Source organism: Perognathus longimembris, chromosome 12 (genome assembly GCF_023159225.1).
Source record: "Perognathus longimembris pacificus isolate PPM17 chromosome 12, ASM2315922v1, whole genome shotgun sequence".
Taxonomy (NCBI): domain Eukaryota; kingdom Metazoa; phylum Chordata; class Mammalia; order Rodentia; family Heteromyidae; genus Perognathus; species Perognathus longimembris.
In genome coordinates this window covers 52,010,240-52,024,961 of record NC_063172.1, presented here as the reverse complement: position 1 = coordinate 52,024,961, position 14,722 = coordinate 52,010,240, and the positions used below count along the sequence as shown (strand labels likewise).

The window sequence follows — 14,722 nt, the reverse complement described above, 5'->3', positions numbered from 1 at the left end:
ATACATAATGTGCTGAGAGGGGAGCAATGTGGAGTTATGAGAACAAAGTAGATTCTTATCATTTGAAACCTTGAAGGAGTATAAAAAGTTGAGGGATGTTCTGAGGGCTGTTAATTTGCTAAAGAGGAACTTGAAAAAAGTGAGAGCAGGCAAAAGGCTGACAAGGTGGCAGGACTAGTTGATAGGAAAACACACCCCAGGCATGTGCCAGAAAAGTTACATTTGGAGCATAATCCCAGTTTGGCCTATTACAGGAAAGGAGGAATTTCCATATAACTGGACAATAGATGTCTGGACTATATAGTATAGGCAGGACACAGAAATAGCAGGAAACAAAGGCAAGAATGTAAATTTCTGTCCAGTTACAAGGTAGACAGGCACGATATTAGATGGGCAAGCCTCTTATTTCCCTTGATCTCCCAGCTCTGGTTAATTTTGAAAAGGCAATCACAGTGTGGCTCCATTTAGGATGTGATACCAGGATGTGTCCCTCTTACAGCTCTCCATGGTTCCTGGTTATCTGGACTGACATGAAGGTCCAGGTGCTTGTTGCTGGGATGGCTCAGTAGGCATTTCTTCAGTCTCATGGTTTGAACTCAAGGCCTGAGCACTGTTCCTTAACACTTCTGCTCAAGGCTAGCACTCTACCACTTTGAGCCACAATGCCACTTCCAAGGTTTGGCTGGTTAATTCTCTTGAGCCATGCTTCCAGCCTGGCTCTTTGCTGGATAGTTGGAAGATGGAGTTTTAGAGGGATTTTTCTTCCCGGGCTGGCTTTGAGCTGCACTCTGCCACAAAAACCCTTTGTATTTCCAATTAAAGCAACAAGGAGATCAAATAGAAATAGTTGTTCTTAATTGCATAGGATACTTTAGGATACTAACTGAGGTTACGACATCGTAGGTGTCACTAGCCTTTGTGATTACAAGAAAGAATGCAGGAGCTGGTGTCCTTTTAGCTCTGTATCCAAGGTAGCTTATAAGCCATATGTCCTATTTATCTGTTTTATAAAAGAAATGGCATTTTTGAATTTGCTTTGACTGGAACTTTATCCCTCCTACCTTTCATTAGCACTTGTTCCCTGTGGAGGAAAAAGAGGTGGTAACCACCTGCCCAGGGAAATAGGTTGGGTTTGTGAAGGATGTGTTTCTCTTTGTAAAGAGTCATTTCTTAATTGTCTAAGTATTAACTACTCTAGAATTAATTACTGCTCTCCATTTAACAATTTGAGCCATAAGTTATTGAAAAGAATATTCAAGGCTGGGCACAATTGTGCAAGCCTGTTATAGCTACCCTGGAGGCCTAGTTAGGGAAGGTGATTCTTGGCCAACAGTACAAAAGTTAGATCCCACTCCAAACACACAAGCCTGTCATGAAGCTACTAAGGATTTAATAGGATAAGTACAATGATTTTGCATTTTGTTCAGCTACATTCACACTCCTTTATCATCTAACTACAAATGTGCAAAGCGTTGTAGTAGACATATTAGGAGATGGTGAAATGAATAAGATAGTTTTCTTTTTCCCAGAGGGTCATAACTAAGGAGGCACATGACCTTGTTGTAATGTCTATGTGTGCAATTCTAGCAGTAAAATACAGGTAAAATGATGGAATCGCAAGGAAAAAGTGTGGGTTTTTAGCTTATCCTTAAAGGATTACTGAAAATTTTGTCAGGTAGTTGGTGGCTATTCTAGATAGTAAATAACCTTGAGGAAGAGGAAATACAGTGTTTTGGGAGTTTCTATAGTTTGGATCTGGAATGTTCCCTGGAAGCCTATATGTTCAAGGCTTGTACTCATCCTATAGTGATAATAAGATATAGTGGAACTTCTAACAGGAAGTTTTCAGGTTATTTGCTTCCTGGTGTGAGGTGAGCAGTTTTGCCTTGCTGTTTGTTGCTGTCATGATGTACTACTCTCCAGAAATCTACAAGTGATGGGGCCATTACATTATGGACGTAGAACTCTTAACACTGAGCACCAAAATTAATCTTTGATTTTTACAAGTTGCTTATCTCAAGTCTTTACTACAGTAGGGGAAGCTTGGAATCTAGTCAACTATGAGAGAAACCATGGTATTTCTTTCCCCAGTGAGATAATTGTAAACAGGTATGCCCTGGTCATGATGATACAGACTCTTATCACTAGATTAGAAAATATCACTGTGAGTAACAGGTGAATTCAGTTTCATTTTAGTATTCAATCCTTCTGGATCATATGCTCTCTGATTATACTTGTCTTCAGTGAGGAAGAAATAATTTACAATGTGAAGATTTTCCAGAAGGGGCTTTGAATAAAAGAAGACATTTTGGATTGACAAGTAAGTGTATATTTTATACAAGTTGAATTTGGTTGATGAGTTTTTCACTTTTTGTTTCTTCATATACCAGCTCTACGGCAAGGAGATTATGTCCAAGGGCAAAGGTTATATATATTTTGGCTGGCAGCCAGGTAATCGCATAAGAGGGTTGACCTTTGAATGAAAATGGATTGAAACTGTCCTATGAAATCAGTAAGTATAAGAAAGCTCCTAAGAGCCAAATTTTGTAGGTGGCATTATTTGTCTAACTGTGGTATTGGAATGGTGATTGATTACCTGTAGAGATAGAGATGAGTTATCCTTAATACAAATTATAAAAGTACATGGCTATTGAAAGAGCTGCTATATTTAGCTTTTTATGTAGATTCCTTCTGGGTGGAATTATGTCCTGCCTGACTGAATTAGATATATGAACATTATCATATGAGATTAAGCTACAGAGTCTAATAGTCTACCAATAATATAAATTCTGTTTTATAGAAATGATTCTTCCCATTTGTTAAACTTGTCATAAAATTGCTACTATTTTACTTATTCATTTTAGTCAAAGGAAATTCTCTTCATGAGTAAAGCAATTAAGAAATACACATAGAAACTACTTAGGTATTATAATCAATAACTTTAAGTTATTTATGTTCAAAATTTTATGTAAAAGTTGAGTTCAATTTTGCACTTTAGTCAAGTTTTACTTTACTGAACTTTCCAGATTATAGTTTTGCTGAGAAGAGTCTGGAAAATGGGTTAAGTTTTGCTTAGAAATATCTAGCATTTTATTCTTTGAAATCCTAATGATGTTTTCTCATCTTTGTTAGTTTTTTCAAATCTGTAGACTTCTATCCCTAAGTGTCATATTCAAGCATCAATTAGTATTTTCTGTTCTTCCTTAATAGATTATGCAGTATATTGTGTGGTATTAAGCTGGAAACAAGCAGATTTTGTTGGTTTATTTTTTGAAACAAGCAAGTTTTATCAACATATACAATAAATACCCTGTATCTCTGTCTTCAGTTTTCTAGTCTGTAAAATGGAGCCAGTAATACCCTTTCCATAGAGACTTGTGAGAGTGGATTAAATGCAATAATGTATCACTTACAGTTAAGATCCTATAATGATATGTTTTATTACTACTTTCAATTTTTCTATATATGAAATTTTCCTCAATAGCAAAGCTAAAGTTTTATTTTTTAGTTTTGCTTGGAACTTGGTGCCTTTTACTCTCTCTTGGCTTACTTGTTCACAACTGGCATTTTACCACTTGAATCATGACTCCACCCCAGATTCTTGCTGGTTATTTTCGAGGTAGAATCTCAAGGAATATTCTGCCTAGGCTATCTTTGAGCCATGATCTTCCAATATCAACATTTTGAGTAGCTAGGACCATGGGCATGAACCATTGGTACTTAACTATAAATTACATTAAAAATTTGTTTTAGTAGCCTTATGTAGTTGTAAGAAAGAATTGTCATTCAACAAAGCAATTTATAAATGCAATGTGTCCTGATCAATGTCACCTCCTTCAGTATTCTCACATATCCCTCCCAACCCTAAATTGCATTTCTAATAACATTAGAACAGGATTTGGATACACATCAAACGTAACCAATATAACTATGCTAAAGAATCTGCCAATATTTTATAGAGCTTTTGTTTCTGGAGGAAATTTATTTTGTACATTAGATTTGAAATCTGTTTGTTCCTTTACTTGGAATATTTTTTGTTTGGAATCTATCCACATGCCTTCTTTCTTAGCGAATTCTGCTCTGACCAACTAATTAGAATTGTAGCACATGATATACACTTCTCTACTTCCACTTTGGATCATTTTATGATGCTGTTTTTCCTCATGGCACTTTTGATCATCTGATCTAATGTTTCAATTTATTTATTAAGTATTATGATTGTTAATTATATATACTAATATATAAGTTCCACAAAGGCAGAGCTTTCTGTTCCTTGGCTTATCCCAACAGTTTGAAAGGAGAAAGTTCTGAAGGCCCAAATAAAAAAAAATACCAATAATTCCTCCCTTCCTCCCTTCCTTTCTTTCTTCCTTCCTTTTTCTGCTTCTTTCTATGCTGAAGATTAAACCTCAGAACTCATGCTGGGTAAGTTCCCTACCACCGAGCTACATGCCAAACTCTTCTTCCTCTTCTTCAAAAAAAATCAGTCTAATTAAATTACTGCCCCGGAGCTCATATATTATTAATTACCTCCTATTAATGAGCCTTTGCATTTAACTATAGTCACATTTTGGAGTTAAGAGTTTTGAAATATAAATCTTGAGAAGAAATTGTGTACTCTATATTGTGCTATGAAAAGAAAAGTCAAAGAGGAAAAAAGATGCCATTCTGTAATACCATTCCATCAATAACACAGCTAAAAGTTAATTCTTTTGTTTTACAAATTATCCTTAAGTGGTCATATGAAGGAATTTCAATTCAACATGTCAATTTTGGGTACAGTGCATCAGATTTCTTTTCAGTTAGTGTAGATCTTTTGCCTTAAAAAATTTCCCTAGTCAGGGCTGGGGATATGGCCTAGTGGCAAGAGAGCTTGCCTCCTATACATGAGGCCCTGGGTTCGATTCCCCAGCACCACATATACAGAAAACGGCCAGAAGTGGCGCTGTGGCTCAAGTGGCACAGTGCTATCCTTGAGCTTTAAAAAGGAAGCCAGGGACAGTGCTCAGGCCCAGGATTGGCAAAAAAAAAAAAAAAAAATTCCCTAGTCATATTTCCTTTGTGTTTTCAAATCTTTGAGAGCATATCACAGTACTTTTTCATTTAACATTATATAAAGAAAGTCAGATCACAAACTTCATACTTACAGAGATCAGGTAAGCCAGAACTCATAGTAATGAATGATAACTAACTTTTCTGCAGGTGAATGTGCAAGTGCTTTTCTAGGGATTTCTGTACATTATATGCAGGACTCCCTTAATCTTCATAACAACTCTTAATCTTCATTATAACTCTATTACTATTTCTATATTTCAAGAGAAAATAGAGCTGTCATTGCTTATGAAGAAATGGTAGGGTAGAATAGTTGATCTTTTAGTTTTTAAATAGCTGACAGAAATCTGATTTTTTTAGTGACATGTTGACAGAGAAACAAATACTATGTTAGACAAACCTTGTCTTCAGATTACATTCAGCACATGTTTACATAATAGAGTTCACAGTAATAATATTAATACCCTAAATTTGGTTTAAGAATTAAATGAGGGCATTTTTTTTTTACATTTGCCAGCGCCAGAGTCAAAGTGCTTAATAAATGTTAACTTTTATTTGTTGGATATACATTTTCTCTAGTCATTGAAATTCCTTGTAAAGTCAGAAATGCTGTTTTTATCTTGCTAGTACTCACTGTTTTCACTTTATACATCTTAGAGACCTGAGGTCAGTTCAAAGCTACTTCATCTCTTTAAAAGGGTGCCTGCTTGGGCTGGGGATATGGCCTAGTGGCAAGAGTGCTTGCCTCCCCTATACATGAATGAAACCCTGGATTCAATTCCCCAGCACCACATATACAGAAAATAGCTAGAAGTGGCACTGTGGCTCAAGTGGCAGAGTGCTAGCCTTGAGCAAAAGAAGCCAGGGACAGTGCTCAGGCCCTGAGTCCAAGCCTAGGACTGGCAAAAAAAAAAAAAAAAAAAAAAAGGGTACCTGCTATATTCTTTATTATGTATGTATGGTAATTCATTTGTAAACTAGTAAGTATATTTCTGAGACTACTTTCCCCAATATAATAGCTACATGTAGTGATAATATGTTTTACTTAGGAAAAATAGAGCTTTAATTAAATCAAATATATACTTAAATATAAATTAACTTATAATTAACAAATTTATAAATGAACAATTTTACATAAGTATAAATGAATTTTTAGGTGTAAATTAATCTTTATTCTTTAAAACTTAAGTATAAATATTTATATTTACAAGTTTTAGAAATTTATTGTTTTTGTTTCATCTTAGGTATTTTCATCTGTAATGAAGACAATTGAGAAATAGAAGATTGAGTAACTAACGCCTTGCAACACTGGAACTGGATTAGAGATTTAGAAAAATTAAAGTATTTCCTTCAGTATTCTAATTTCATAATATTCAGTTTTCTAAATAGATTTAGGTAATCAAAATTAGAATTCAGTGCTATACCAATAATTGCACTAACACTTTTTCTGGCATTTTTTTTTATTTTTTGTAAGAAGAGGGAAGATAGCTGGGAAGCCAAGGGTTATAGTCATTCATAATGAAATACACAAAATGCAATTTTATGATGTCAGTTCTTGGCATTATAATTTATATAACTGATTTAATTGTGGACATCTGCGTATCTGTTAGGTTTTTCCATGAAGGACAATATGTTTCTGGTGTCTTAATATTAAGCTTCATGCTTTTTGGAACTCTTGTGGTCCAGTGTTTTAGTTATACTTGGTTTAAGGATGATTTAAAAACAGCAGACCAAGAAAGTCAACATTGTTTTCTTCTACTTCATTGCCTGCAAGGAGGACTTTTTACAAGGTGAGAATACACTTTTATCATTTACACTGTTATTTCTTGCAAACAGGAAATACCTTTTTGTATGCATAGTCAAATATGGTATGATTCCCTATTGGCAAGTAGCATAAACAACTTGCTTTTCACTATTGGTACTTATAAGAGTAGTTACTCTATGGGCATAATTTTCCAGATTCATCCGTGAAGTGTTTCCTCTTTTTCTTTTTGAGAGAGTCTCATTATATAATATCCCAGTCTTCCCTTGAACTTGTAGTCCTCTTGCCTTAGGCTCCCAAGTACTAGAATTATAGGTGTGTACCACCACATCCAACTAAGTACACTATTTTAACTTAATGAATTAAATTACTGGTTTCTGCTATTGTACTCAGTTTTATCTTCAATGTATATTTTAAGCCAGATAGTGTAGATATAACCCATCACTTGCAACTCTGACAGACTACTATTTTTTATAATCATTGATTTAAATGAATTTTTTGCCATAAACATGATATAACCAATGTAGTCATGTGGTTATATACATACAGGGTCATAGGCAACTCAAAGCAGCCATAAGAATTATGTTGTTAAAACCCTAATTTAAGCTGGGTGCCAATGGCTCACACCTATAAACCTAGCTACTCAGGTGGCTGAGATCTGAGGATCACAGTTCAGAGCCAGCCCACGCAGGAAAGTACATAAAACTCTTATCTTCAGTTAATTGCCAAAAAGCCAGAAGTGGATCTGTGGCTTCAGTAGTAGAGGGATAGCCTTGAACAAACAAATGCTCAGGGACAGAGCCTAGGCCCTGAATTCAAGCCCCAGCACTGGCACTAAAAGACAGAACAGAAGAAACCCCCAGTGAAAAACCTATTTTATAGTTAAAATAGACTCTCAATAGGCCTGGGAATTCCACAATTCTTTGTATATCTAATTTCATGAAATCTTCATTATTACTTTAAAGGATCTTTTTTTTTTTTTTTTTTTTTTTTTTTTTTTTTGCCAGTCCTGGGGCTTGGACTCAGGGCCTGAGCACTGTCCCTGGCTTCTTTTTACTCAAGGCTAGCATTCTCCCTCTTGAGCCACAGCACCACTTCTGGCCATTTTCTGTATATGTGGTGCTGGGGAATCAAACCCAGGGCCTCATGTATATGAGGCAGGCACTCTTGCCACTAGGCCATATCCCCAGCCCACTTTAAAGGATCTTATTCTGTTAGAAACAGTATACATCTTAAAAGTACAAGAGAAATATCAAAGAGTATAGAATAGGATTGAACTCAGGGTCTGGGCACTGTCACTGGCTTCCTTTTGCTCAAGGCTAGCACTCTACCACTTGAGCCACAGAGACACTTCCGGCTTTTTCTGTTTATGTGGTGCTGTGGAATCGAACCCAGGGCTTCACTCATGCTAGGCAAGCACTCTACTGCTAAACCACATTCCCAGCTAGATATTTACTATTTTTATAGTTAGATTTTGAATTTGGGTTATCTTAGACACTGATATAGAGAATATTTTTTTATTTTATCCTGTTAAAGTAGAAAATTTATGGGCATTAGTTGAAAATACTTAAGAAATTCTAAGCTTTAGTTTTAGTCCTTAATAATGACATTACATTAATGCAGAATAGTTTTCTGAGTTTTTTCACATTGTTTTTCATTATCTTAAAAATACAGTATTAAGGTTATTCTTCTCATCACTGACATTGTTATTCTTTAATCCAAATAGAAACTGCCTGTGGGTGAGTAGTCAAATGTGCAAAGGTCTTCTATTTGCAAGGTAGACCAAAGGTTACTTGTTTTCCACTGCTGGTATTTATGAGACATTTCTGTACTGTCAGAATTTTCCAGATTCATTAATAGAGTATTTTAATTTAAGACATGTTTTACTTTGCTAAAAGAAACAAAATGTATATAGAGAAAGAAGTCTGCAGGTTTTCTGGAAGCAGAATGGAAAGTACCTCAGTTACTAATAATGGAAGTCACTTTTGGAACTCTACATTCTCAGTGAGAAGGAAAGAAACAGAACACATTTGCTGATAACTAAGTAGATTTATAATATGATTTAATGAGTATTCTACTAATGAAAAATGTGTAATTGTAATATGTGAAGGACAAGAATTACTCATGCAGTGAGTTTAGAAATAGAGTAAATAAGAGTTTATTTGCCATTCTGTCAGTGGAAAATTGTCAACATTTACAGAAATATTTCACTGGTGTTTCAACTGATGCATTTAAGATAATGCAAAACATTGTGTTATTAATTGTATTATAAATGAAAGGTGAAAGTTGCTTGGTTTTTAGGGTCTCTTAATCTTAGTAACTTTTTTTATCTTAGCAGTATTTGACAGAATGACAGACATTGTATATAAAAATCACAGGGACAATGAACAATGTTGTTTTTCTTTTTCTCTGCTAAGTATTCAGAGTAAAGGTCAGCCTCTAGGCTGAGTGCCTCTGTGGTTATCCTGACCTCATAGAGCCTGAACAGTAGTCTTTATTTCCTTGTTATTATAAGCTTACAAAGCAGCTTTACCTTGCTTTTCAAAAACTTTCTACTTAGCTTTTAACTGCCTATCATATTGTTTCAACATTAAGTAAAAACCTTGTGGGGGGGGGCGGGGAAACTAGCTGAGATTAAGGTCCTACAAAAACTCTTAGTTTCCTAATGACATCCCTTAGAAAATGCCAGATTCTTATCTTTTGGACTGGAGCAAAAGAATCAGCAATTACTTTCAGGCAACAAACATCTATAGAATTATCAGCTCAAATTGAACTTTTCCTGTTTTTTTCTTTTTTTTTTTTTCTCGAATTTTTATTATCAAACTGACGTACAGAGAGGTTACAGTATCATACGTTGGGCATTGGATACATTTCTTGTACTGTTTGTTGCCTTGTCCCTCATGCCCTCCCCCCCTTTCCCTCCCCCCCCCAGGTGTTCAGTTCACTTACACCAAACAGTTTTGCAAGTATTGCTTTTGTAGTTATTTCTCTTTTTTTACCCTGTGTCTCTCGAATTTGGTATTCCCTTTGAATTTCCTACTTCCAATACCAGTAAACACGGTTTCCAATATACTCAGATAAGATTACAGAGATAGTGTAGGTACAAACATAGGAAGGTGATACAAAACATCATCAATAATAGAAACTACACATACACATAGGACGTTGAAAGTAGTTACAACTGTGATATATCACTTGTTTCCATAACATGGAGTTCATTTCACTTAGCATCATCTTATGTGTTTCTAAGGGTATAGCTATTGGGCCTTGTGATGCTCTGCTATGGCTTGCCTAAACCTGTACTAATTATTCCCAATAAGGGAGGCCATAGAGTCCATGTTTCTTTGGGTCTGGCTCACTTCACTTAGTATAACTTTTTCCAAGTCCTTCCATTTCCTTACAAATGGAACAATGTCATTCTTTCTGATAGAGGCATAAAATTCCATTGTGTAAATGTACCACATTTTCCTGATCCATTCATCTATGGAGGGGCATCTGGGTTGGTTCCAGCTTCTCGCTATGACAAATTGTGCTGCGATGAACATTGTTGTGCTGGTGGCATTACTGTGATTTTGTTTGTGGTCTTTTGGATAGATACCCAAAAGATACCCAAATTGAACTTTTCCTGTTTTTTTCTTTTTCTTTTTTTATCAGGAGCATTGCTCTGCTAGTATAATACGTATAGCCTAAAATAATGAGTAACAAAATTATTCTGTATGTAAAGGAAAACAAAATCTTTACTGTTAAATGTTGATAACTTAGACCTCAAAACACTTGAATTCCACTTACCATGTTCCCAATTTACATAATAAAGTTGCTAGCATTTTTTTTGTTAACTCTACTAGATAGTATTACTGTAGTATTATTTCTCTTTTGTATAGTTAAATTTCATTACATTTTATTTGTATTTATGATTGTATTTATTTTGTATTCTTTCTTGAGTCTCAGAGCTTACCTAGAATCATTTTTTTCTTCTGCCTTCTGAGGTTCATCTTTAAAATTTTCATCTATTGAATTTCTGTTGGTAACATCTGTTCAGTTATTGTTGTTTGAAAATTCTGTAACTAAATGAGTAGTTATTTTTCTTCTGCATATTATATTCTCTGGTCTTTTAGTTTGCATTATTATGGAGAAGTTACATTTCAGTCTTATTGCTGCTCATTTGAAAATTTAAATACATTAACATTCGCAGTTCTACATGAAACCTTGGTAGCATTTATTCTTCTAATTCATAATATTTTCTCTCCTTTTATTTAGACTTTCTTTAATTTCTCTGAGAAATATATTGCATTTTTTGAGGCTAATATAAATGGAATTTACTTTTAATTTAAATTTCTAATGTTTATTGCTAAGGAGATTTAACAACTTTTTAAGTTTTCTTCTAAAATTCTAAGTGTTGTATTTGTGTGTGCATGTGTGTGCACGCGTGTGTGTGTGTTCCTGTGCTCTGTTCTTGGGGCTTGAACTCAGGGCCTGTGCAGTGTTCCTGAGCTATTTTTTGTTCTAGGCTAGCACTTCACCACTCAGCCACAGCTCCAGTTCTGTCTTTTGGTGATGTGCAGCTGGCACAAAGCTTATAAAGGCCTCAAACCAACAAGGTGTGTACAGTCAAACCCAACAAAAGTGCTACATGTGAGCAAAGCAAACTAGAGGAGGACACTTAAACCTGAGAGAAAAACAAACCATCTAGGGAGACAACCAGGGGAAATCAAGGGCCAGTTATCTAGGAGAACCATGGACCCTGTCTCCTTCCTTCACTGGGACAGACCCCAAGTGCTGGCCTTTCCTGCTCTTCTTGGCCATGCAAAGCTGACAGCTGCGGTAGAGAATAAATCTCCTCAGCAAGAGGTAAGGCATGGCAGGGCCTTGCGGGCACCCTGGGAGCCTTATGAAGAAGTCTCTCTGTCTTCCTTAATCTGCACCCCAAGGGACTCGGCCAAAGGTGTCTTATAGCCTTTCCTGCCTGGGCTGTCTTTGAATGGCGATCCTCAGATCTAAACCTCCTCTGTAGCTAGTATTATAGGTGTGAGCCACCAAGGCATGTTTTGGACTCAGGGTTTTGGGTTTTTTTTTGGCAGTATTATATAAAGATTTGTTTGTGTAGCCTGAGATTTGGGCTACTTATTTTATAAATCTAAGAAACTCTCAATTTGATTAATACAAAAACCCTAAGAACATATGAACAAAAAGTGGAAACAGTTAACAAAGTAATTTTAGATTGTTCATGGGAAGAAGGGTACAACTTGCCTTAGGCTTAATATTTCTAGAACTACAATTTAATTGTTGAGATGAGGATCTTAACAATAAGATTAAACCACTTGGACAGGAAATCAATTTGTAAAACAATGGAAATCAATGGTCAATGCAAATGTTTTAGTAAAGTAAAAAGATCACGTGCACACAAGTTATTAAGCTTCAGAAGCCATTTCTAATTGTCTTAGCTCATGTGAGTAGAAGAGACCAGAGAATAACTAGATTGAGGGTCAGATGGGATATCACAGAGCCATGTTCTCTCTTCTGAGGGCAAACCCTGCCTTTATTGCATGGGTATCATTCCTGGGAAGCTCTTTTCTAACAGGGTAAGATAGCTTTAAGAAGTTCAGGGGTATGCCCAGTTGCTTGGCAGTTCCACTTGAGAGGAAAATATCTTTCCAAGATGTTTCTTTTTTTGTTGTTATTTCATTTTTTTAAAGTTTGTATATTGTCTGTTAGGTTTTTAAAGTATGTAGCTGGTAAAAGAGAACGCCACGCGGTATTCAGGCAGGAGAGAAAAGTTTATTCTACTGACCTGCTCCCAAGCTCAAGATGCACGAGGTAGGCAAGAGAGGGAACCACCCCGGGGGGATGCCTTATGTAGGGCAGGGATGGGGAGGTGTGGCCAGGATGTAACTTCAGGGAAGGGGGAGGTAACTGCCTCCAGGTCTGCTGGTTACCCAGGTAACTGGGTGGAGACTTAATGGGTGGGGGCATCTGCATGTAGCCCTCAGGGAGAGGACCTTACATTCCAGCCTTTTAATAGTTATGAAAAGGGCGAAGACTCTCTCTGGCTGCTTCCTGCTGGCAAGGGGCGTCGGCATTAGGGGTAAAAGGCAGAAATGTGTGGTCCCTCCTGAAGGCTAGCAGCAGGTGTCCCTTGGTGGTAGATCCTTAGGTAAAGTCTCCAAGAGGTTTCCTGAGGTTGGGGCTGGACAATAATAAAAAGAAAAATATTACTGAAATGAAAAGAGAAAAATTGGGTACTAATGGCTTGGAGGACAAAGGGATGGGGTAGAGAGGTGTATGGAAGGCAGCTGGCTCCGTGTTACTGTTACTCACTCGGGTCTTCAGGTATTCGAGACAGCTTTACCTTGGTAGGCCCAAGGGAGGAACAGGTGTACCTCGAAGTCAACGTTGGTATAGAAGGGGCAGGAGCAGAAGCCCTTTTTATTCTTGACAGATGAATCCACTGTGGCTGTCCTTGGAGCTTGACCGCAGTGGGGGTGGTCAGCAGAACCTGGTGAGGGCCTGTCCACTTAGGATGTAAACCAGATGGATTAAGGGTCTTGAGAAATACTTGATCCCCAGGCAAGATTGGGGGAGTGGGAAAGGGACCTTGATGTGGCTGAGGAAGACATTGGTCAGCATGTTGGCATAACATGTGCCTAAGGAAGGTTAGAACAGGAAGGTAGTCTATCAGTGGAGTCTTGGTACTGTCAGTAGGGAAATTACCTAGAAGAAAAGGCCTTCCATACATTAATTCAAAAGGACTGAGAAAAGTAGGGCTGCGGGGAGAGGCACGTAAGCGGGTGAGCGCCAGAGGTAACAGTTCTGGCCAGGATTGCTGGAGCTCTAAAGAAAGTTTAGAAAGCTGTGTCTTAATGAGTGCATTAGCTCTTTCCACCTTTCCAGATGACTGAGGCCTGTAGGGAATGTGAAGATTCCACTGGATATTTAAAGAGGTGGCTACCTGTTGAGTCACCTTGGAGATGAACGCAGGTCCATTGTCAGATTGAAGTCACCTAGGTAGGCCAAACCTAGGAATAATTTCTTTTATTAGGACAGAGGCAACAGTGTCAGCAGTCTCTGATGTTGTAGGATAGGCCTCAATCCATCCTGAAAATGTATCTACCATGGTTAGAAGGTATTTCAGCCGCTTACATCGAGGCATGTGGGTGAAGTCTATCTGCCAGTCTTCCCCTGGGGTATGTCCCCGGGCTTGGTGTGTGGGGAATGCAGCTGGTCGGAGACCACCCTGTGAGGAGGTAAGGGAACAGGTAGGGCAGGCTTGGGTAATGGCCTTCAGTTGAGCAGTTAGGCTAGAGCAATGAAGTAAAGGCTTGAGAAGGTGGGAGAGAGGCTTGTATCCAATGTGTAATGCCTGATGCACCTGGGAAAGGAAATTGTCTGCTTGGGACTCAGGGAGAACAAATCGTCCTGCTAGGGACCACCATCCCTGTGCCTCCTGTGAGGCTCCCTGATGAGTGAGTTCCTCCAGCTCCTGTGGGGTGTAAGACGGTTGAACTGGAGGCAATACTGGAAGTAAGGGTGCTAGAAGTTGTCTCTGGGCTGCTTTCTTTGCCTCCTGGTCTGCTTTTGAGTTGCCCACCTTAATGGCATCAGGTCCCGTCTGGTGTCCCCAGCAGTGAATGACAGCTACCTGTTGGGGAAGGGAAGCCGCTTCTAGGAGCTTAAGAATAAGGGAAGCATTAGTAATGGGGGTCCCTTTAGTAGACAGGAAACCACGCTCCTTCCAGATGGCTGCATGTGAATGGAGAATATGATAGGCATATTTTGAGTCTGTATAAATGTTAATCCTCCGGCCCTTGGCTAGAGTTAAGGCCCTGGTTAAAGCTATAAGCTCTGCCTTTTGTGAGGTAGTGCCAGGGGGCAGAGGGCTGCTTTCAATAATGGTGCAGTCACTAACAATGG

The 14,722-nt window shown here is 37.7% G+C and overlaps 1 protein-coding gene across 2 annotated transcripts in view; it reads left to right on the top strand.

The window, feature by feature from the left end:
- Positions 1-872: 872 nt before the first annotated feature.
- The window catches only part of Xkr9 (XK related 9), a 43,189-nt gene continuing 29,339 nt past the window's right edge, over positions 873-14,722 (top strand). The window contains exons 1-2 of one of the 2 annotated variants that reach the window (XM_048358622.1): positions 873-2,320; positions 6,297-6,842. In XM_048358622.1, the coding sequence (XP_048214579.1) occupies positions 6,571-6,842 (272 nt within the window). In that variant the 5' untranslated portion in view covers positions 873-2,320; positions 6,297-6,570. Of the gene's footprint in view, positions 2,321-6,296; positions 6,843-14,722 lie in introns of those variants that run through there. The other variant, XM_048358623.1, reaches the window with a different exon arrangement.